Source organism: Crocodylus porosus, unplaced genomic scaffold (genome assembly GCF_001723895.1).
Source record: "Crocodylus porosus isolate Cpor-Errol unplaced genomic scaffold, CroPor_comp1, whole genome shotgun sequence".
In the NCBI taxonomy this organism is placed as follows: Eukaryota; Metazoa; Chordata; order Crocodylia; family Crocodylidae; genus Crocodylus; species Crocodylus porosus.
The window spans coordinates 33,550,584-33,574,049 of record NW_017728918.1 but is presented as its reverse complement, the minus strand read 5'-3'; the positions used below and the strand labels follow the sequence as shown (position 1 = coordinate 33,574,049).

Below are 23,466 nucleotides of genomic sequence, written 5' to 3'. Positions count from 1 at the left end.
GGACACATTCTGGGGCCTGAATCCTTTTTCAGTTGTGTAAAAACCTACTTGTCTTTTTCTTACTTCATTTTAAATTCCCTGGTGTTTTATTTTAGCCTTGAATAGTACAGTAAAATAGTACAGACTCACTCAAGGACATATCCTTTTCTCCCTTGACCTGTTTAATGTCTCCATTTCCTGTCCCGAAAACACCCCTTACCATATTTGCCTTTGCTTTCTTGGCTCATCTACTAGTTATGTGGGTCAGCCTTTCTGTTCCTCTGATGATGATTCTGAATCTTTCCTTACATTTTTTTCTGTACTTCCCCATGATATCTATTACAAAAGTGAACAGCGAGAGGGCATATGCAATATGAAGCTCGTATGTGCTACGTAGCTAGAGGAGATATAAATATTAGTGCACCTTGGGCTACTGGGATTGTAGAATGAGAAAACTTTTCTTTTAGCAAATGCCTAGCTGACTGTAATTAAATTATAATGTCAATACTCAGTCAACTACAAATCTATATACAAATTCTCTTATTTTGCCACAAAGGCATAAACTTTAATTATTTTCAAGATTGGGGCCTCTACTAAAGTGTTAATAAAATCAGGTGACTGAAACAGATAAAATTCAGTTTAGCCTTTCTATTAGCTTTTCTATATTAGAGAAACATCTGTGTACTACACAAGTAGTAGGAGTTCTTTTTTTAAGAAGAAGTTCCATGTAGTTCTGTTCCATTTAAGGTTTTCAGTCACCTGACTTTATTTTACATTGTGATTAAGATCTAGTAAGTTTTTTTCTGCTCACTGAAATAGTGATTGACAAGTCTTGCAATGCTCAAAGGAAGCCTTACATTAATTTTAATTGTAGGAAATTATGGTCATCAGTTAGTGTTTGCACAAAGCATCAGAAACTGTTAATTGTTCTTGTGCATTCATTTTTTATCACTAGGTATCTATAAAAGACAGAAATTACCACAACTGGACAATAATGACAATTTTATAGTGTATCAAGGAGACACTGTTTTTGTTTATTGGGCAAATAAAAAGTGTGTTCTCATTCATTAGATCTGTTTACTAGGTTTCACTGATTATGCATTTAGTTGGAATGACTAATCTCTTGAAGACAATAAATATACTCCAAATACATTAATTAGGTTCTTAAATTCTTGATTTAAGCAAAAAAAGTTAAATTATTTTTGTACTTGTATATCTCTGTAAAAAGACAAATGTATGCAACAAGCATATCTATTATTTATATTTAATTTATATTTTAGCTTGCATTCTTTTAAAGTTATATTTCATTACTATTTATTTTTATAATGTTGTTAATGCTTATGGAATTATATAACAGATTAATAAACTAAGTGTAGGAGCCCTGATCCAAAAAAAACCCCCACTTGTAGCAGTTATACAAATCCACCTAAGTATAAAAATATTGACGTTTTTATGGTGTAATGGTTAGGGCTGCTGGTCTGACAGCCAGAGTTCTGTGGTTCAAAGTTCTGTGGACCCAGAGGGCAGGAGTTATCTTTCTCTAAATACCCCTGTTGAATTTTTCAGAATAAATGTTTTATGGAACAGGAGACTATTGAGTTTATTTTGTGAATTATATAGATATTAGCTACATGTTGATAGTTATTCCACAGTTGTAAAAAGTAGGGTTAGTGTAAAATTTGAGGGGGAGGACAATGAATGCAAGAACTTTGTTTTTATTATAAACTTGGTGGATCTATAGCTCTGAAATAAGATTCTACAGAGCCTAGAATGAACAAATGTATTGCATACATCTCTAATTATAAATAAGAGTGTTTTGTTTTTTTATGTGCCTGTTTAAAAATTAACACAATCGAAGCCAGTGTTTGGCCAATATTTGGAAATAACATGCTTGATGAGGTATTAGTAACCACTGTACAAAATAGACTTCTGCAGGTCAGTTTTTTAAAAATAATTCTATACAGTAGTATTTTTCTAACTGTATTTTCCACTCCTACATAAGCTAAATCATTGAATATCATTTGTTCTGGAGAGTTTCTAATTGAAAATAATTATTTTTAATAAGAAATACAGTTGGAAAACTCACTTTCAATTTTGATGTTGTGTGGAATTGTGCTCAATAAAATGGTATTTTCTCCACATTTAACCATGTATGATCCTTCATGGTACCCCCCAAACAAGCAACCATAATTAATAGGTTGAAATTTTAAAAATTACTTTATGATCAAATTCTGCCTCTGCAGATGTTGAAAACAAAAGAAGCCAATAAAGACAAGGAGATAAAAAGCAACACAGTTGGTTACACACATTTGGTTGTTGAAAATTAATTAATAGTTATGATATTGTTAAACTATGCAGAAATTATTCTTCACCATTGGTGAAACTTTGTTACACAGTTACTTTTAAGCAGTATTGTTAAAAGCTGTGTCATGCTGATTGTATTTTTTTGCAGCTATTTATTAATCAGGAAAAACTGTTATGGTAATATCTTGTATTTACCAAGTAGTTCACTGGGATAGGTGTTATTCAAGATTTGGACTGTGCTTCTCATATGCTTCCTGGATTATCACTGCTATAACAATATTGCTGCTACTACTACTACTTCTGCTTCTGCTGCTTCTACTTCTACAAAAGTTGTAGGACAAATCCTGACATGCAAAATTACCAGCCCTGTAACAGGATTTTTACCAGAAATTCATGTTTCATTGAGCTAGTAAAGATTAAATGCGTTTAGATCAAGGTCTCGGTAGCTCATTTTCTGAAGTGCAGTGTTGTTCAGCTTTCCACATTTCCTGAAACAACCCTAATAAATTGTGTTCTTCAGCTCAGGCCCTGAATGAACATGGTGATCAGTCTGACCCTGAGAGGAGGGGCAAGATCCTCTAGCCAGGAACCTTGAGCTTTCTTCCGAGCAGGAGAATGGACACATCCCAGTTGAAGTCCCAAGCCTTAAGCCAACTCCCAGTGACTCGGGGCAGGCTTAAAATACACAGAAACACACAGCAGCAATAAAAAAGGGAAGATGAGAAAGTGGTGATGGAGCAAGCAGCAAAGCCCAAAGGCATGGGAAAATACCCTTGGTATAAAATAGGCATAGCTATGCCTAGATCATCCCCAACCAGTGGCTACCCAACCTCTTCTTGAACACTTCCACTGATGGAGAGTCCACAACTTCCCTAGGCAGTTTATTCTACTGCTTCACTATTCTCACAGTGATGAAGTTTTTATGGATATCCAATCTAAATTTATACAATAAATGCACACAATACTCCAGATGAGACCTAACCTGTGCCAAGTAGAGAGGCAATATCACCTCCCACATCTTGTACTAATGCTTCTATTGATGCAGTCCAAAACTGCATTTGCTTTTTGTGCAACTGCATACCAATGCATACTCATATTGAGTCTGAGGTCTCCCAAGACTCCTAAATCCTTTTCCATAGAGGTGTCATCCAGCCAGGTGTCCCTCATTTCGTATTTTTGTTTTTGATTATTCCTCCTGAAGTGTAGCACCTTGCACTTGTCCACATTGAACTTCATCCTGGTAGCTCTAGATAACTTTTCAATCTGTCGATACCCTTCTCAATTGTGCTCACATCCATCAACATGTTCATGATCCTTCCCAATTTTGTATCTTTTGCAAATGTGATTAAGAAGCTTTCTATGCCTCATAAGAAATTAGAGATGGAACGGGCATCTAGTCTGGCCCCCTACTCAAGGCAGGAGCATCCCTAAGTCATCCTAGGTAGTCTGTCCAATCTGCTCCTGCAAACTTGCAAGGTTTGAGATTCCACAACTTCTCCAGTGTTTGACCACCCTCCTGGTCAGAAACTTTCTCCTTCTCTCTAACCTAAATTTCCCCTTCTGAAACTTGCAGCCTTTGCTTCTAGTCCTGTCCCTTATAGCCACAGAGATTAACCCATCTCTACCCATTTTGTAATTGCCCTTCAGGTATTTAAAGACTGTTATCAGGTCCCCTCGCATAAGTCATGCTTTTACCCTTAGTCTTTTATCTCACAACCCAGGGTTTTTGTTGATCAGGTAAGGTTAGGTATTTTTTTCCCCCCTTCATCATGAATGTTATGAGCTCATGGGGGATATTTTTGCCTAAAGTGTGTGTGTGGGGGGGAGTGATTGAGGTGCACTGATTTTATTTTTTCCCTGGTACTTAGAAAAGCCAGACTTTCCAACCTAGGCTTTCTCTTGCACTGAAGGTTATACCAACCACATTTGGGATAAGGAAGGAATTTTTCTCCTAAGTCATACTGGCGCAGACCATGGTGAGGTTTGTTTGTTTTAGGGCATTGTACTTGTCCTAGGACCTTTAAGCATATATTAATTGACAGTGGTCTCATCTTGCCTGCTTTTATCTATGACATTATAGGGCATTTTTGCCTGTTTAAGATGTTGTCCATTGCAGTTCTGTGTGACAATCTGCAGTAACATCTATAGGGATTCTTTGGTTAATAACTGCCTGAAATGCAGCAGGCTGGCCTAGAAAGTCCCTTGGAGACTCTTTCTATTTCTACATTCCTATGTCTTTGACACTTTGATTAGAAGGTCACATCAATTTCTAGTCTACATCTCCAACCAATGACTGAATCCTCAAAGTTAAAGATGGCAAAGTCAGTTAGCTCATCTAGCTCATCCAGGAGAGTCCCTACAGCATGTTTCTTAGGGTATTTTTGTATATGCAAGCACTGCAGCACCAGGTGCTTTCAAAAGCTCTTGGTGCTGCGATGCTTACAGTTGTATGAGCGGTGAAATGTGCATCAGTGCTGAGGAAATGGTAGCAATATGCTTTTGAACTAAAACGCATTGGAGGTGCTTTAGTTCAAAAGTGCACTGCCACCATTTTCTGCATGCTGGTGCTCATTTTGCCGCTTATACAACTACATGCAGCACAGCACAGTTCTCCTCAGTTTGTGTGCGGAGCAAACTCGATTAATTGAATCTGCTCCAAAGCAGCAGATCTCTGGCACATTGTGGGGCAAAAAAAGTATGTTTATAAATGTCCTTAGTGTTTTAAATTATCATATACTTTTATACTGTAAGTAAAACTCCTGTGTAAGTAGAACTAGGGAGAAGTATATAGATTATTCTTAAACTATTCCACTATATCTGAAACTTGTTTTTAATTGAAATTTTAAAGAATGTTTAGGCCAAATGCAAGTTAGAATTACCTACATGTACACATGCACACACAGAGACACACACATGCATGCACACATTTTCTGAGTACCCTGTAGTAAGCTGATGTCTTAGTCAAGTTTATTTTAAAGCAGCAAGGAAGATGTTTAAAGTCATTGTCATGGGACACTGAAGTGCTCTGCTCCTAGAAAGAGGGACAGGTGCCGGTTGCCAGGGCAACCGCAGTTTGGTCAGCTGACCGGAAGGGGGCAGGGCCTGGCCTATATAAACAGCCTAGGCTGAGGCCAAGCAGGCAGTTCCCCATTAACATCCAAGGGAGAAGGAGCTCTGCTGGAGTATGCAGCCTAGAGAAGCTTGATGGCCTGAACAGCTTCGGTTTGAGGACTAGGGGGAGAAAGCCCTGGTAGGGATTTGAATGATGATTAGCCAGAGGGCTTAGAGTTTGTATTTTAGTCAGAAGGCTTAGTTTGAGTTGAAGCTGATTGGCTTATGTTATTGCTTTTGTTCTTACACCGGAGGACTGGGTGAGGCTAACAGGGGTTGGAGGAGGCCTCATAGAGGCTCCACAGCGGTGTGGGGACCCTGGTGCCAGAGAGGGCATCGCATATAGGGGTGCACTGGTCCCAGCCCTGAGAAGGGGCATGGTGCATTGGGGGCCGGGTAAGGCCGAGGCTGCCTGAACCCCAGGAGTTATAGATCTGCAAAAGGGATTTAGGGGCCAGGCACAGTATAGCCACCTGAGCCCAAGCACAGAGAAAGGCCCTAGGGCAGGCAAGAAGCCCCAGGGAGGATGCACAGGCAAGAAGCAGGCCACTGAGAAAGAGGCCAGAGAGCCCATGAGGGCCTGGACCAGGGTGAGATAACCCCAGGGAGCCCATGAGGGTGCAGGCAATTACGTGAAGAGCCAGGGGTGCCCATGAGGGCACAGATAGAAGTTGACTAGACAACGTCCGGTACATCTGCGAGGCTTGGGGCATGGTATCGGGGTGGTAGGAGCCACGCGTAGCCCCTAAGGCTTTAGTGCACAGAGTCATCTCAGGCGGGGCACAGACTGGGATATATCAGGGGTACCGTGTCCAAGGGGTCGAAAGGGCAGTCTCCCATAACACTAATAACATCAAAGACGTGGCGGACGAGAACGAGGGTGCATTGACACAACTTGACATGGTAGGGGGCGCTAGGAGAGATCACGGCCGCTCCTAGGACACCGCCCCGTGACAGTCATGTTATTTCAAATACTATCACTAGCCTAACTAGGGCTTCTCAGAAAGTGGTCTTTGGAGAGTCACTGGAAGTAAGCAGAAAGGTGGCAACTCACATGATGCTAAAGCTACTCTCTGCTAAATTCCATTTAAAACAGCTAAAATTAAATAGGTTTCTAATAATAAATTTCTGTGTAGGCAGTTGGTGTAGAGACACATGTGGCTGCCATGAAATCACAACTGTAAGGAAAGGCTGCTGCTACACTTCTGAACAGAAAGGGATCAAAGTCTTTCTTTTCATCAGTGGGAAAGGTACAATCCTTAACACAGGCTGCTAGCAGATGTGGGGGGAAAAAATCAGTGCTTTACTTTAAACTCAGCACCCTGCCTCACCTAGCCCAGCACATGCCCAGAAGAGGCAGCACCTTAGTTGCATTCAGCTTTCTCAACATCTGTAGAGATCAGGCACATTAGTGGGGCTCTTTGGTGCTTTTATCTAAATGACGGAATTGAATGAGCTTTAGCTAATTTGCCAAAAAGCCCCACTGAAGCACCTGATCTATACAGATGCTGTAGAACTGGGTCAGATTAATGCACTGCTGCTTCCAGTACAGCATAAGGTTGCTTTTTTCCCCCCACAACTGTCAGGACCCACAATGTCCAAATTAAGGACGTGTTTGAGAACCTAAACTTTTTACAGTTTATTTAGAGAAGTTGTGTAACATGTAGACTATCAAGTTAAACATCAACCATGTATATAGCTAAACTTAAGGTATTTTTTGTGGAATAAGAATAAGTGTGCTTTGTAAAGAAAAGTTCTGTTATAACTTTAGTAAATATTGATTCTGTTAAAATTTGATTGCATAGTATAGTGTTTCTCAACAAATTTGACTCTGAATAGGGGACTCTCTCAACCCTATCTTCTTACCCACAGCTAATGTCCCCCACAACCCAATTCACTGTGGGCATTAATGTCCACCCCCAGCCCAATGGACATTGGCTGTGGGTAAGTCTGAGTCTACATCCCTTGTGATTCTCTTGTCAGGCAGGCTGCAAAGACTCTTAAACTAGGTCTCCACCTGGTAGTTCTGGAACAGAAGCAGCATAAGCACATTGTCACAGTGCTATACCTGGGCTAAATAGCATTTTTTTCTCAGAGGCTCTTCTACTTCCTGTTTGGGTGGTAGAACATGCATCACAGCCCAGTTTCTCAGTGTGGTTCTTCCTGGCACCAGAAATGTTTGGGGATATGCTATGTCCCCTGGTTACCTCTGTATTCAGCTTTATTGCCCCTCATTGGCCCACCAGTTGAGAACCAATTGCATAGTTGGCATATCATGGTTGAAATGCAACAAATTTTGTCTTGCATTAGTTTTTAATTTTTCTATGAAAAGCTTCTGTAAACACTTGTCATTAGACACATAATTTTACAATATTTGCCAAATATTTCAGTGTAAATTCATGAACTGTTCACTTCAATATTTACTGTTTATGACTGCTCAATTGCTTGCAGGGTATTATTTCTTCTTCATGATTCAGGACCTCAATTAAACATACATTTAAAGTTAAGCCAATTCTATACTACATCAGGTTCTGGCCAACAGATGAGACAAAATAGGAGAATAAATTAGGTCTATTGCTTAATGCCACTTTATAGTGAATGAGAAATGATGTTATAATCTCTTAAACATTGGTCACAACTGCATGCAAGTATTCAGAATGTTCATGGATCTCCAAGAATATATTCTCTGAACAGCAGCAGATAAAAAAAAAATAAAATAGTTTATTCAAAAATATATTTATAAATCTGTTTTTTCATTATTCATCCTGCTGAAATACTGAAATATGAACTTTACAAACTATGAAAACATTTAGTAGCTGTGAAATTTCAAGGCTATAACTCATTTATGGGTTTTATATTAGAATAAGTGTGACACATTTTGTATTTTGATGATTACAATAATAGGATTGTAAAATGTTAGGGAAAGCCTTCATGAACATTAAATATCAAAGATTTAAAATATGCTAATAGTTTGTTTTTCAACATCAAGAATTACTATTTTTTAAAACCTGAAAAAAAATCCTGTTGAAGTTAATGATTCCAATCTTCCACAGACTGTTCACTTGTTACAGCCACATTCAATAGCATTTCAAAAATATTATCCAAATATGATATTTTAAATACAACTCTAAATGTGGGAGGCCCATGCTGTTTATGAAAAATTTAATGTCAGACCGAGAAATTGCTTCTTTGGAAAACTTTCTATCAAAATTAGAGGCCATATTTAGCATTTTAGAAAGTGCTTTGTAAATTGGAGTAAAGAAAAAATGGAGAAGAGGCCTGCTCTTTACATGCACTAAATTTAGTGGTATTTTTGCTCTTTACTTCAATATAAAACCCATCAAGTTATTTTTAAATTTGTAGGCAGTAGCACCACAGACTGCCTGTCTTTGCATTCTGAATCCAATTTGCATACAATACTGATAGTCTAAAATGTGTGCAGAGGTAAATTTAAATTTTAATAGACTTTTGTTGTAAAACACATTCATAACTTTAAACAGAAACTCCGTTTTTAACTTTAAAAAGGTCAAAGAATTAACATTCATATTTCATTGGCTAACAAGATAGCAGCCTTAGTTAATTAGTTCAGTATAACTATTTTTACTGCAGTAGAACTCTAACAAAGTTTTAAGAGCTTGCAAAGATATCTTGCTGATTCCAAAGGCAATTTGTCAAGTTTAAAGTGGAATTATAAAGGTGGCAGATACTAATGTCCTAGACCAGGAATGCTCAACCCCCATCCTGTGACACCATGTTATCCGGCCCAAATGGCTCCCCACTGGTCTGGCAAGTTGGCTGTGGGGGAGCAGTGGCAACTGCTGCCAAGTTTCCAGACTCACAGAGAGCCTCAGGCCCTGCACTAGATGACTGGATTGGGTGGGGGTAGCATGAGGCCCTAGTGCCCAATCCCAGTGTATAGGTTTGAGAAGGGGCAGTGTCAGGACCCAGGGGCCCAGTCCCAGTGTGCAGGTCCCAGAAGGGGGCACCACAGTCCCCAGGACCCAATCCCAGTAAGGGGCTGGAAAGAGCACCTGGGGCCCAATCCTGGCAGTCATGGGGCTCTGTTCAACCCATAAACTCATCCTTCACCACTCATCTGGCTTGTATAGTCAGAAGGTTGAGCACCACTGTCCTAAACGGTAACCACACTATTTAGACTAGATTATCTCAACAGAGCTCATTAGAAACCAGGTGATAACCAACTCATATTTAATGCATCTAGACCCTCGTGTTAGTTCTAAGTAGTCTGAAGAAGGTTTTACAATGATTATATTCATTTAAATGGTCCATGTCTACATTTTGTAATGGACAGAAGCAAGTAGATTTCTGGTCATGTTCGAAAGATGCATTTTTGTTTGTCTTTGACATAGTAGAGAGGAATCACCTGCAGTGAATAGGTCTGATATTTTGTGCAGTTATACATTACTGACAAACTCTTTAAATGACTGATATAAACTTGTTCTAGTGTTACTGGCTTGTCACCTTGCACAAATAATAAGTAAGATTTTAAGTATTACTGTTATTGGTAAACTGAACAATTATAACCATTTTCTCAAAATTAACACTTTTTCCAGTCTAAAACATATATGTGCAGTTGGCAAGGAGATTCCCTGTGCTTCACAGTTGACTTTGCTTTGGGATTCACCTGTTTTGACAGTAAAACAAAGGTAAGAGGGGAAAAGAAACAAAAACTGTAACCTGCTCTATTTCACTGTTGCTGAATTTGTTCAAATTATTGTTTTTAGTGATGGTATTTTCCATTTGTTTGATTCACACCATATTATAATCTATTTTCTGTTGGTATCACAGAAGGGCATCCTGGAAAAAGAAAAGCTTTTTTTGACCAAGATGGACACAATTATTACAAACAGAAAAAGAAAGCTATTTGGATATTTAAGCTGAGCTACAGCCTCTAAAATTTCATCCAAAAGACCTCAAGTTATAGAAGACTTGGCCAATCTCGTGAAAATGAAATATTGTGTGCTCCTGATTAAATGTAAAACTTTGTATATAGGACCTTCTACTCTTCAACAATAGGACAGTTAAGGACTGGCTTGTGCCTCCTCCTAGGGGTCAGAAGAAAAGACAAAGAATAGGGCAGCATGTAAAAAGCCTTTCCTTCTGCCTTCTGTAAAGTTCAGCAACATCTGGTCCTTATGCCTTTCTGAATATACAGATTTTGAGAGACAGCACATCTTTTAGTGATAAATTTCCCAAACTCGGTGGAGGAGGAAAGGGCAGGGACTTGCCTCTATTCATGACCACTGATAAAGAGGTGGTAAGATCAAACTTTCACAAACATACATTACCTCACTCATTAAAAAACAATGATTGTACACATGCATATCACATTGTAGGTAGGCATGCGGATGCCCAGGGTGTTCTACTCAGAAACTTTTAGTACCTGTAGGGGGATATGTGCTCCCATCTTATCTTTTTGCAGGCTGAGGACATAAGGAACTAGAGCCAGCCAGACTCTCCTCAGTTCCTTCTCAGAATCCTTGACTGAAATTTGAAGATTCCCACGTTACCCTCACCCGCACAATCTTTTGTGCACTTGCAATGCTGAAATACTTAGTATTCATACATATTTAGTGATCGTGCACCCAGATGATGGAAGTTCAAAATGTCTTATCAGAAAAGGACTTGTAAAAGAGAAATGCAGCATGTTGATATCATATACTCATAGATTCAAAGATGTTAGGATCGGAAGGGACCTCAATAGATCATCGAGTCTGACACCCTGCATAGGCAGGAAAGTGTGCTGGGTTCAGATGACCCCAGCCAGATGCCTATCTAACCTCCTCTTGAAGACCCCCAGGGTAGGGGAGAACACCACCTCCCTTGGGGCCCATTCCAGATTTTGGCCACTCTAACTGTGAAGAAGTTCCTCCTAATCTCCAGTCTAAATCTGCTCTCTGCTAGCTTGTGGCCATTATTTCTTGTAACCCCCAGGGGCGCCTTGGTGAGTAGAGCCTCACCAATTCCCTTCTGCACCCCAAAGATGAATATATAGGCAGCCACAAGGTCACCTCTCAACCTTCTCTTGCGGAGGCCGAAGAGGTCTAGGTGCCCTACTCTCTCCTCGTAGGGCTTGGCCTGCAAGCCCTTAACCATACAAGTGGCCCTTCTCTAGACCATCTCCAGGTTATCCATATCCCTCTTAAAGTGTGACGCCCAAAACTGGATGCAGTATTCCAACTGTGGTCTGACCAGTGCCCGATAGAGGGGAAGTATCACCTCCTTGGACCTATTTGTCATGCATCTGCTGATGCATGATAAAGTGCAGTTAGCTTTGCTGATGACTTCAACACGCTGAGGACTCATGTTAATCTTGGAGTCCACTAGGACTCCAAGGTCCCTTTCCACTTCCATGCTGCCGAGCAGGTCTTTTCCTAGGCAGTAGGTGTGCTGGACATTTTTCCTCCCTAGGTGCAGCACTTTGCATTTCTCCTTGGTAAATCACATTCTATTGTTTTCTGGTCATTTGTCCAGCCTGTCCAAGTCTGCCTGTAGTTGTTCCTTGCCCTCCAGTGTGTCCACTTCTCCCCAAAGTTTTGTATCATCCACATACTTGGACAGAGTACACTTCACTCCCTCATCCAGGTCACTGATGAATCCTGCTAGAAGGATTCAGTACAGGATTTTGTATTAGCATCTACTCATCCATCAGTTCAGAACCTTCTAAAAACATCTGTGTTAGCCTTAGTGTCATCCTGAGGACTGCCTCAAGGACCATTTATTTATCTTAGTGGTGTGTGCCAGCCTCCACTGCTGGAAATTCTTTCTTCCTCCTCTTTAAAGGTGAAATCTGCCAGAGAAACTTCACTAGTTTTCAGGTTCATTGAGACTTACTAACTGTGTCTTTAGGACATCACTCTGTGATGATATAGAGTCACTGGGTGGGTCCAGATGAGCATACACATGCAGGGACATGCATTTCCCACAGCAAAAATAGCAGTGGCACAAATTTGTGCCACTGTTTTTTGCTACTGTGTACACACCCCTGCACATGGGTTTTGGTGCAGGGCAAAATGCCCCACTTCTGCAAAACTGTAATTTCCCCACTTCTCCCAGGTCCCAGCATGCTGGAGGACGCAGAGGACAAAAAGAGGAGGGAAGATGCTCTCACTGACAGCCAGAGCATTTCCCAGAAGTACTGAACCTTTGTACCTTCCAGTGCACATTCTTGGAGTATGTGCCATGCTGCTTTTTGGTTGGTACTTTTTTTGGTTGTTTTTTTGCCTTTTGCTACTGGGATTTCCCAGTAGCAAATATTTTCCCTGCACTGCAAACTTGCAGCATGCAGCACTTTTTAACATGCCACACTTGCAGTTTGTGGCACTGCAAAGAGGTTTGCGGCACCACAAACCATACATGCCTGAACATCTGAATCTAGCCATTGTGACTATATATCTGGATCAAAGAAATTTTCCTCACTGGGTGTAGAGTACCCCAAGGACCATATAGGTACCTTCTGAGTTCTACTAGGCTCCCTGAGGCATGCTTTATTCCATCATATCACTGTCTACACCGTCTTCCAGACCAAGGTCCAATTGTCTATCAGCATAGATATAGTTTCAGCCCACAGGTCAAAGCATATATCTATCCTGGATCCCCTCATGAGGATGTAAAAGCCAGAGCAGCAGCTGCCTGTACATATTTCATTTTCGTCTCGTGAGGCCATAATCTAAGGATTATCTTCCTCCACTCCGGTGATTTAATGACTTTTCAGGAACTAATGTGGCCTTGTTTCTAGATATCTAAGAAAAAGTAATTCAAGAGTACACTCAAAAACTTTGTCAGGCAAATTCACAGACAAACTCCCACAAGAGAGACATCGGCTGTAGGAGCATCTCTGTGGCAGACACAGCCAACAAGATCCAATAATTTTGCTTCATACTAATCATCAGGGCTGTATGCATCTGGAATCTCTTGAGAGGCTCAGATGACAATATGAGATAGTATCATTCAGAAGGCTGTTGCCTTTTCATTACGATGCATTGTGCTCCCCACACTGACCCAGACAAGTCAGGGCTATAGACAGTTTCTAGGGTGACCATTAACATTAGTTTCCTCTCCTATTTGGCTGATTTAACAAAAGCAGGGTACTAGTTATACACAGTTTTCTCATTTTATCCCCCCATCTGGAAACCAGTTAATTTGCTCCTTTAGTGCTTGCAGATCTCTCTATAGACCAGTGGATACTAAACATCCAGAGAGTGGTGGTGAACCCAGAGAGTGGTGGTGGATGGCTCATTTTCAACCTGGAGGGATGTGGGCAGTGGAGTTCCCCAGGGCTTGGTCCTCGGGTCTGTGCTATTCAACGTCTTTATCAGTGACTTGGAAGTAGGCGTGGAAAGCACGCTGTCCAAATTCTCTGGTGACACAAAGAAGTGGGGAGAAGTGGGCACACTGCAGGGGAGGGACAGAATCCAACTAGATCTAGACAGGTTACAGAGGTGGGTGGATAAAAATAAAATGGAATTCAACGCAGACAAGTGCAAGGTGCTGCATCTAGGGAGAAGGAACCTGCAGCATACCTATAGGCTGGGGAACACCCTGCTCAACAGCACAGTGGCTGAAAGGGATCTTGGAGAAATATATATATAAAATATGTGTGTGTAAAATATGCCACAGAACATTTCAAAGAGCAGGTTAAAGGACAGGTAAGTAGTCATTATTTATCAGGTATTTCTATGTTGTCCTTATTAATAGCAAGATAAGTTGTTTAGGGTAAAATATTGTAACTATAAAGATTTTAACTATAAAGTGGAATATCTGAAAAAACTGCAACAGATATGTTAAAAATGATAAGGAAATTTTTTTTTATGGATACTGACTGATCTATGGTATTTAACTCATAAAGTGGTTAAAATTTTTTATAACCTTATTTTCATTTGTATTTTTTTATATATTGAGACTAGAATGAAACATTTTTTCTTTTTTTCTGATTTTGCAAAGATCATAGTATGTACTGCAGAGACTTATTGCATCTCTAAGAAACTAAAGAAATTCTTAGATGTTGGTTCTAGAAAAAGATGATTATATATATAGATTGCTAGTTCCAGCTTCGGTTCTTATTGGAAAGAGTTTACCTATCTCATCACCAGTACACACTGAATTAAACTGCTTTCTTTTAGGCTCTTGCTAATTGTTAAATAGATATAATTCCATGCAACCCTCTGGGTGTGAGCAAGTCCATCAGATTCTCAGTAGCAGCTAGCAGCAGGCACTCAAGTGGTTACTTTGTTGTTGTTGTAACAGGGATCCTTTATAACCCTTTTATGTTTGTTTGTGTGTTAGACAGTAAGTCTGTATTATAAACTTGAGTCATTAGCTCTATGACTGATCAGGCAAATAGCCCAGCTTCAAAAGTGGAAATACTGGAAATATTTCATTTGTATTAAAAAACTAATTATGTATTTGAAACTTGAACATTTGAATTTCTGTAGTTTTCAAGGTATTTTTTATAGTAGGCAAAAACAGAAGCACAAGGGAATAGGAATAATACCGAGATTAATTATATAGCTCATAAATTTGCAAGTCTTCAGGGCTACCAATACAAAGAAGGAGCCACCTCATAAGGAAATGTTAATCTCTAATTTAGAAAATTTGTATATGGGTATAGGCATGTCAAGGTTAACTCTCCCTATGGACTTTTTAACATGTCATGTCTGGCACAGGGAAAATTCTCTAATTGTTTGTATTTCCATTTATATTATCCTGCTCTGGCAAAAATTATGATGCTATAATACTTACATAAGCTTTCACATTATCCTCCTGTTAAACTCCAAGTAGTGATGTGTTAGAGAAAAAAAATCAGATTATTTTAAAACTTGTATCTTGTTCTTTAATAAGAAAGTCCTAAGCATAATTCAGTTCATTACACCTAAATTCTGTGGAAGGCCTCTGACATACATGGCAGAGATACATTAATGCATTGAATTCTCAGGGCAAGAAATATTAGCTAGCAAGGTTATTTGTATACAAAACCATTAATAACTTCAAGCATACGTTAATGCTTTTAAAACACATAATGAAGATCCATAATTAATATATCATTTAAATTGCAGTGTATCAAATAAATACTGCCCCAGAAGACCATATGAGTTTCTGATATACTCTATGGGTGCCTGTACATGAGATGCTTTACTCAGAATTAGAGCAAATTACTGTGCAGTAAGCATCACTGTCTACACATGCAGATGCTTACTGCACAGTAATTTGCTTGTGATTGCAGAGCAGGTGCTGGGAACAGGCTAGATGCTTATTCCCAACCCTGGTTCCATGATTGCGATAGTAGGGTGAAGGCTGGAGGCTCCCTGCATGGGGAGAGTTCCCCACCCTTCCACTTCCCGCTGCTCCACCCCAGCCTGGAGCTGGCTGGGGCCTCATCCTGACCAGGGTAGTTCCCAGCCAGCCTCAGGCTTCATGGGGAAGTCTGCAAATGAAGCCTGTAGGTGGCTGTGGACTATCCCATTTCAGGCAGTCCCAGCTAGCTCTGGGCTACACATGCAGACTTCCCCATGCAGCCTGGGGCTGACTGGGGACTGTCCTGGTCAGGGGCAGGTTCTAGCTCTGTGCCCTGATTGGTCACCCCTTCCCTGCAGCTCTTTCCAAGCCCTGTATCTTGATTACTACGTCCCAGCCAGTTGCCCCACTGGCAGATCAGGACAGGGGACTTTTACCATGTATACAACTGCATGGAAAGCAGCGCAGTGCATGTCAGCTCGTGTGTGGAGCAGACTTGATTAATCGAGTGTGCTTTGAACCACCAGATCTCCAGTGTGTCATGGGATGAAACGATATGTGTATACATGCCCTTTGTTTTTTGTGTGCTGCTAATTCACATGGCTGTTTTAAAACTTTCTGAATGACTATTAATGCCTCTGCCAAACTTATTATTGTTATTATTTGTATTGCACTGGTGCCAAAGGTCCCAAATAAAGTGAGGCTTCATTGTTTGGGCCATCTCCAGCATAATTTAAGCAGGAAGGTGTGCACTGAGCAAAGTAACAGTTTTACCACTTGCACTTATTCCTGTGGCCTATGTTGAACTCCTTTTTAGGTAAGCAAGTATAACCCGTGTTATACTTATTTTGGCTAAGTGGCATTTTGCCTACCTTTTCTATCCTGCCTCCCGTTTACATACAATTTGCCTTGCCTTTCTGAACATGCTCAGAAAGACCTGCTTCAGCCACTTACACCCTATTACTACCTGAGTCTACCAAAGTAGATGTATAAACTCTACATAAGTCCCCAAAATCTTAGTCAAATGAAAAAACATGATCAGTGACTATTTGGTACTAGAGGAAGAAGAACAAGGGGATCCTGTCACTTTTTAACCCAATAACAGTTAAAGCATTTGCCTAGCGAACTGTGGACCCAGGTTCTAGGTCTCCATCACCCAGAGGGATTTAAAACTATATATTTCATTTCCTGGACAGTGCACTAACCACCAGGCTATGATGAGGCATTGCCGAAAGCAGTCTTCATCTGTTGTGTTGAAGCAAGCCCACGTATTATCCACTAGGAGAAGATACATGGGGCCAGGTAAAGAACAAGTCTAAGGAAATCTGACTTAATGAAATGGATGCTGCCTTGGAAGGGAGACAGCCTTGGATTCTGGCTCCTGCTCAAATCCCTAGTGGAGAAGGAGCTACCCCATTACTGGTACTTCATTTTATCCAACAATTGTTAAATGCATAGGCATGATTTTTTTTGTAACTGGGCTACTTTCCTGCCTATAAATGAAGTTTAATCTCAGCCATATGTTTTATTTCCAGACCTTTAGAATGTTCCAAATGAACCCATGTAAAATAGTAGAACCCTAGCATCAGTTTTGCAGGAAATTTGGTAACAGTTAAAGAGTGAATATGCAGGTTTTAAGAACCATACAAAATTATTTATTCTAAAGAACAAAACCTTCCCTGCAAATCAGCAGCGAACATGTAGGAACATATTTTGAAGACTCATCAAATCTGTGTCTCAAAACACCAGATGGCGAATGTGTGTTCTGTTCACTACCAATCTAAACGTCACCACATACAGAAAACCATGCAACTTAGATTGATTTTACCTTGGGCTTTTTGAATGTGTGTACCTAGCCTGAGAGAACATTGCCTCCCAAAGTCCCTAACAATTCTCTGCCCACTATAGGGGATGTTATGTCTCTTCTAGGATCCTCCTTCCTATCCTCTGCCTCCAGCAGGACTTCTGTGCCAACAAGAGATCTCTCAGTATATGTACTTCCTCCAGTTTCCTTCAGTTCTTCCCTACAGTCCTTGTCCTTTTCTTTGAGGGGGGTCTACCACTGAGGGAAACATTGACTACATTGATTTATTCTCTGCATTTCCAAGACCTTACTGATTTGGTCTTTCCTCCTTACTAAATAACTCTCTCATAATAAATAACCCTTCACTTCTCAACTGGGTGTGATACTCAGTTAAGTCTTTCTGGCCTTCCAGGTGCACCCAGTTTGCTCATCTCCTTTAACATATATTTTGTTTATCTTCGTGAGCTCATGTACCTCAATACTTTAATAAAATCGACACTTCATCTGTTGTGTTAGGAGATCTGATATACAGCTTGAGGCTGGCTCACCTGAGCTCATGGCTACAAAGGTAAGAAAGGTCCAACAAGGCTTTTCTAACCTTCTCTCAACATTTTTGGCAGAACAGCAATAGTATTCATCCACTTTCCTACACATCATCAAAATGTGAGTAGAAACCATCCAAAGTGTTCTGGACCACCAGGTTCTCCTGCCCACCATGCTCCTTCCTTTAGTGAGGTATTGCATTTATTTATCATTCATCCAATTTGACACTTAGTCCTTCTCCAACTCTTTCATTTTTCTGCTGCTTCCTTCTCACCTCTTCCAGTGAGGAAAAAGAACCATACCTTCATGTAACAATGCTGTGCAGTTCTTCATTGGGTTTAATTGTTGCATACCCCTCTTCAAGACAGTATGTTTCCTCAGTGCCCAAAACAATAGAATTTAATCAGATAAATATTACCATCAGATAAATGTTTATTAATCATCATCATCATCAAGGGATGCAAATATATCAGTGAACGTGTTTTAGGGTTGTTGGTTGTAGCCATGTTGTTTTAAGGACATAAGCAGACAAGGCTCTTTGGGTAAATGTGGTATCTTTTATTAGACCAACTAAGTTGTTGGAAAAATTGTTCTTTGCAAGCTTTTGGACACAGGCATCCTGGTGAATTGTGTGCTGCCCTGGGTAAAGAGTCTGCTGGTGAACTGTGTGCTCTCCTGGGTAGAATAGAAACCAAAATGCAAATCTGTGAAAATACAAATGCATGGCAGTGAAGATCAGAGGGATGGAAAACAATAGCTTTGAGAGAGGAAGGAGGTGGGAGGGGGAATGTTTAACTGGTGATAGAAGAATGTAGCTCGTAAAATGCAGACAAGTTACCTGGGGTTATCAGATGGCAAACAAGTTATAATGTGCATAAATCCAATGTATATATTTAGTCCATGATTTTTTTGTATCCAGTAGATTTATGAAATGAAGTTCATAGAATTGTCTATGAAAGGTGTTTTGTAAATTCCCTTTGAGGATTAGAACTGAGAGACTGGAGCAAGAGTGGCTGCCTTGTGAGAAGTGTACACCCACAGATAATTGGGTATTTTTGTCTTTGATGGATTTTTGGTGTGCATTCATTCTGGTATGCAGCTGTTGTTTGGTTTCTTCTACATATTTTCCATCCAGGCATTCAGTGCACTGGGTGAGCTATATTACATTTCTGGAGGTGCAGGTGTAAGATCCAGGAATGGTGATCATTCTGTTGTGGGGTGTATTGATTGTAGGGGTGGTGGAGATGTGGGTACACCCTTCTCACACTTCTCAAAGAAACTTGTCTGCAGTGATCGTATGTTTAATTTGTAATTTGAGAGAGGAAAGGATCTTGCTCTCCTCTAAAACAATGAATGATCTAAATAGAAAATAAGCCAATATCTCCCTTGTTGGTTTTAGTTTGATTTGCATCCTTTGATTTGCATACAGTAGTTCAAAACTTCCCCAGTACACTCATCTTCTCAGTAAGTTAAAATACTCTAAAGTCAACTACAAAGGGCTTGATGTTTCTTCTCTCTAAAAATTGATTTGAGTCACAGTCATTTCAATCAACATTCAATCAGTATTATCTACAAAAAATATCCAAAGTGAGACTGACTGCATCTTTTTAAATGGGATTTTCTTTATTTTAAGATCCCAATTTAAAAAGAAAACAAAAAACAAGATGCAAACAAACCATTGTAAATTTTTCTTCTGCCATTTTTCATTTTGAAGTAGCTTTCAAAGTTTTCAGCAGTGAATGATTAATTTTTCCTCGGAAGTGCTCAGGGATCCTGCTTGACCTCTGTTTGTGTTTGGAATTTCTGTGAATATCATTGAAGGTTAACAAAACATCAGAAGAAAATCTGGACTCTATATGAGTCATATCTTTTTGTGCCTAACCTGAAAAGCAATGAACAGAAAATTAGAGTACTTTTAAAATAATTTCCCAAGATTGGTTTTAAACATCTTTCTTCATCATTATAAAAATTATCCCAATCAAACTTGTGCCTCATTTGGTAGCACAGCACCAGGCATAGCCATAAGAGAGACCTTTGGTTGACACAGGCCTTGGGATTCTTAGTTTTGTTCTTATAAATAACTGTATAATGCACTGCATTGAATACTTTAATTACAATTTGTTAGTTAGTATTTTATAATATTTTTTTATAAACAAATTTAATTATATAGCAGTTTTCATTTGAGGATTACATACCACTTTACAAACATGAATGGATTAAGCTCTGCAGCATCTATGTGAGGTAGGACAGTATTATTACCCTCATCAGGTAGGTGAGCCAACCGGGGTATGAAATATTACAATCTGATTTGAAATTTTGGCTCTATTGAAATCCATAGCAACATTTCCATTGACTTCAGTACAGTCAGGATTTTATCCTGAACCCTCTATACCATATATGGGTAGCCAGCTGACAAATGTATAATGTTAGAATGTTTGCAGGTGATTGCTTAACATTGATAAGAAAAGTAATAAACCTCTACCTTTTTGCTTTTATTTCCAGAGCTGTTAATTCTGATTATTTATGCAGTCATTGTATTGCCCAAAATATATTAATCATTTTGTTTAATTTCTTTATGTATGATATACTCAATAACTATAGTTTTGAATATGAGAGGGAAACATTAATGAGTCCAATTAATAGTTTTTTTTCCTTACAGAATGTACTTTGGAGGTTTAAATTCTCTCAGCTCAAGGGCTCTTCAGATGATGGAAAAACAAGAGTAAAGCTACTTTTTCAGAATCTAGACACCAAACAAATTGAGACAAAGGTAGGCAGCATTTTTTCTCCACTCCATTTAGAAACAAAATGGAATGAACTATATATATCCACATTTCCATTGAATGCTATGCGTATTCACAGTGAACAGCTACATTTTGTATTATCTTTTCCATATTTTCTAGAAGCTGTTCACCAAATAAAGGTTCTGATGTGTCTAAAAATGTATTATGCTATATAAATGATTGGCTTAATGAATTCTATTACTATAAATTTTGAAACTTGCATTCACAATGATAATTTCTCTGAAGTTAAGTGCAATTATCCTAGAACTGATGTAAGATTTTTTTTTACATTTAAAATCAATGTTAAATTTATGTACATTTATTTTTAATATTTATATTGTAGAGGCATTTTAATAGTAAAATATTTTCTAGCTGCCGTATAGTAAAACTAGAATGTCACACAAAAATGGATGTTGTGATTTATTGATAAAAACAAATTATTATCTATTAGTAGTACCTACATAAGGGAGAATTCTTGTGAGGGACCAAGAACCCTCAACTTCCCTTGAACCTATTAGTTTCAATATGAGTTAAAGAGCAGTGAGCACTGTGAAGGCTCAGGCATTAAATAGTGCTAATGTACAATTTGATTATATGCCAACTATTGGATGATGCCAAAATGTAGGTGAAACAGTTCAGAGTTTTATTTATTTTTTACCAACATAATTTAGACAAAGATCTAAGCCTTACAATTCAGATTCAAAGCTAAGTATAGATTCCAACCCCACCACCAACCCAATTTCATCAGCCATTTGATTCAGAAGTCTAGTTTGACATGAACTTAATTGTGGGGTAGACTAAGGTGCAGAGTAAAGCGTCACCGTCTACACATGCAATGTTATTCAACTGTGGTAAACTAATTAACACCACAGTAAAATTGTACTGTCTGGAGCAATACTATTACATGCTGGGGTAATTTACTACAATTAAATGCACATGTAGATACTGACCATGGGCATAAATTACACCTGGTCAACACAGACAGCCAGGGGCCAGCCTTCTGCCTGCAATCTAGCCACATAGTTCCATACTTTCAGCATCTTTGTGCCCCAGCCAACCCTTCATTCACCTTCTGCCACCACTCATAGCCCTGGGCTGAGTGGCCCTGGCATAAACTGCTCTGCCTTATCAAATTGCTGCTGCCCTGGCTGCACCTATAGATGCTACACCTGAGAGTAGTTTACTTTACCTCAAACTGCTTCAGAGTTTATTGCTTCAAATTAATTACATGTGTAGATGCAACCAGAGTGACTACAATATTTAATTCTTGATCAGGGGACTTAAACCCATTAGTTTGAAAGTATTCAGAGTTCCTACATAGATAATGTATAAGAAAATGAAGCATCGAGACTGAAATTTCTGGCAGAGCAGAGAAAATTGAGGAATAATGTAAGTGAGATAAGAAAAAAATGATAAGAACTTGCTTGTGATATGGTGAAAGGAAGCCTGTGGAGAGATTCAGGTAGGATGGTTAGATATTTGAGCAAAGATTGATGAAAATAATAAAGAATCCAAAGTGTTTTAAACATTCTAAAATTCCTTCTTCTCTTATGTTCCTTAGATTTCATTGTCTATTCACTTGTGAATTTATAATTGCTTTGTTCTTTAGTAATTTTAAAACAAAACAGGGTAGAGAAGACCTGAAGTTTCTAATATTACAAAGTTGCAAAAAATATTCTGGCATTCTTTATAAATAGTCAAGAAATAAAATTGAAGTTATAACATTAAAGAAGTAAAATTAACTTACTTTTCTTTTGTTGTATATGTTTTCTAATTATTTCAGTATTCATTGACTATTGGCCTCCATTTGGCAAACGTCATTCCTAGGGTTGGTGGAAAATAATGACTTTTCTCAGAGAAAAATTGCTGTTTTGACTAAACACTTGTTTTAGTCAAATAAATAGTGCCTTCTATCTTCAGAAGTTTTTTTATATTTTGTCAGAAATGATAAACCATTACACACCTAAGTATTACCTAAACTCTGTTGCAATTCATGCTGGTATCTGGAAGCCTCTAAACTCCATTAAGTCCCTGGAGAGGTACTGTTACAGATGTTCAGAAGGTGACTATCTCACACTTCAGTATAAAAAAATGGTGGTAATAGTGGTGCTGCCAATCACTTTTGTTCAATAACTTCATGTCTGTGGTACAAACACAGGAAGTTGGAGACATAAGATCCCAGGCCCTCATCACCCACAAAGCATGCAGACACATACCTCCCACTACCAAAGCAATTATCAGGCTCCTGCTGGAGAAGCTGGGCTAGTGCACAGTCAGGAATGCAAGAATCACAGTGAACATCCATACATGCAAGCATGTTCACTTGCAGCAGCTCAAATAGAAGCGGTGCAAATTTGAGCTGGGGCTTTTTGCCTCCACGCACTTGCCCGGATATGCAATTTGTTATGAAGCAAATTTTGCCACTTCTGGCAAAATAATCCTGCCTGGCTTATCCCAAATCTTCCAGGGGGAGCTAGACCCTGGGGCCAGTACCTGTGCTGACCCCAGCAGTATAAAAACCTGCCCTGGCCAGTTACTCAGGGCTACTTGCCCTAAACCCTCCTCTGGAACCCTCAGCCAGAGTTGCCAACAGCAGAGGCACCCCAGTTGCAACAGGAGTTGATCCTGTGGTCACCCAGATTGGAGACCTGGACTATGATAGGCAGGAGTGGATGGACCCCACTGCAC

General features: G+C 39.4%; 1 protein-coding gene across 1 annotated transcript in view; it reads left to right on the top strand.

Moving 5' to 3' along the window:
* The window catches only part of SNTG2 (syntrophin gamma 2), a 294,588-nt gene extending 273,566 nt beyond the window's left edge, over positions 1–21,022 (top strand). Inside the window, exons 15-16 of the mRNA XM_019538149.1 lie at positions 9,969–10,061; positions 20,655–21,022. Coding sequence (XP_019393694.1) covers positions 9,969–10,061; positions 20,655–20,954 — 393 coding nt within the window. The 3' untranslated portion in view covers positions 20,955–21,022. The remainder of the gene's footprint in view (positions 1–9,968; positions 10,062–20,654) is intronic.
* The last annotated feature ends 2,444 nt before the right edge of the window (positions 21,023–23,466 follow it).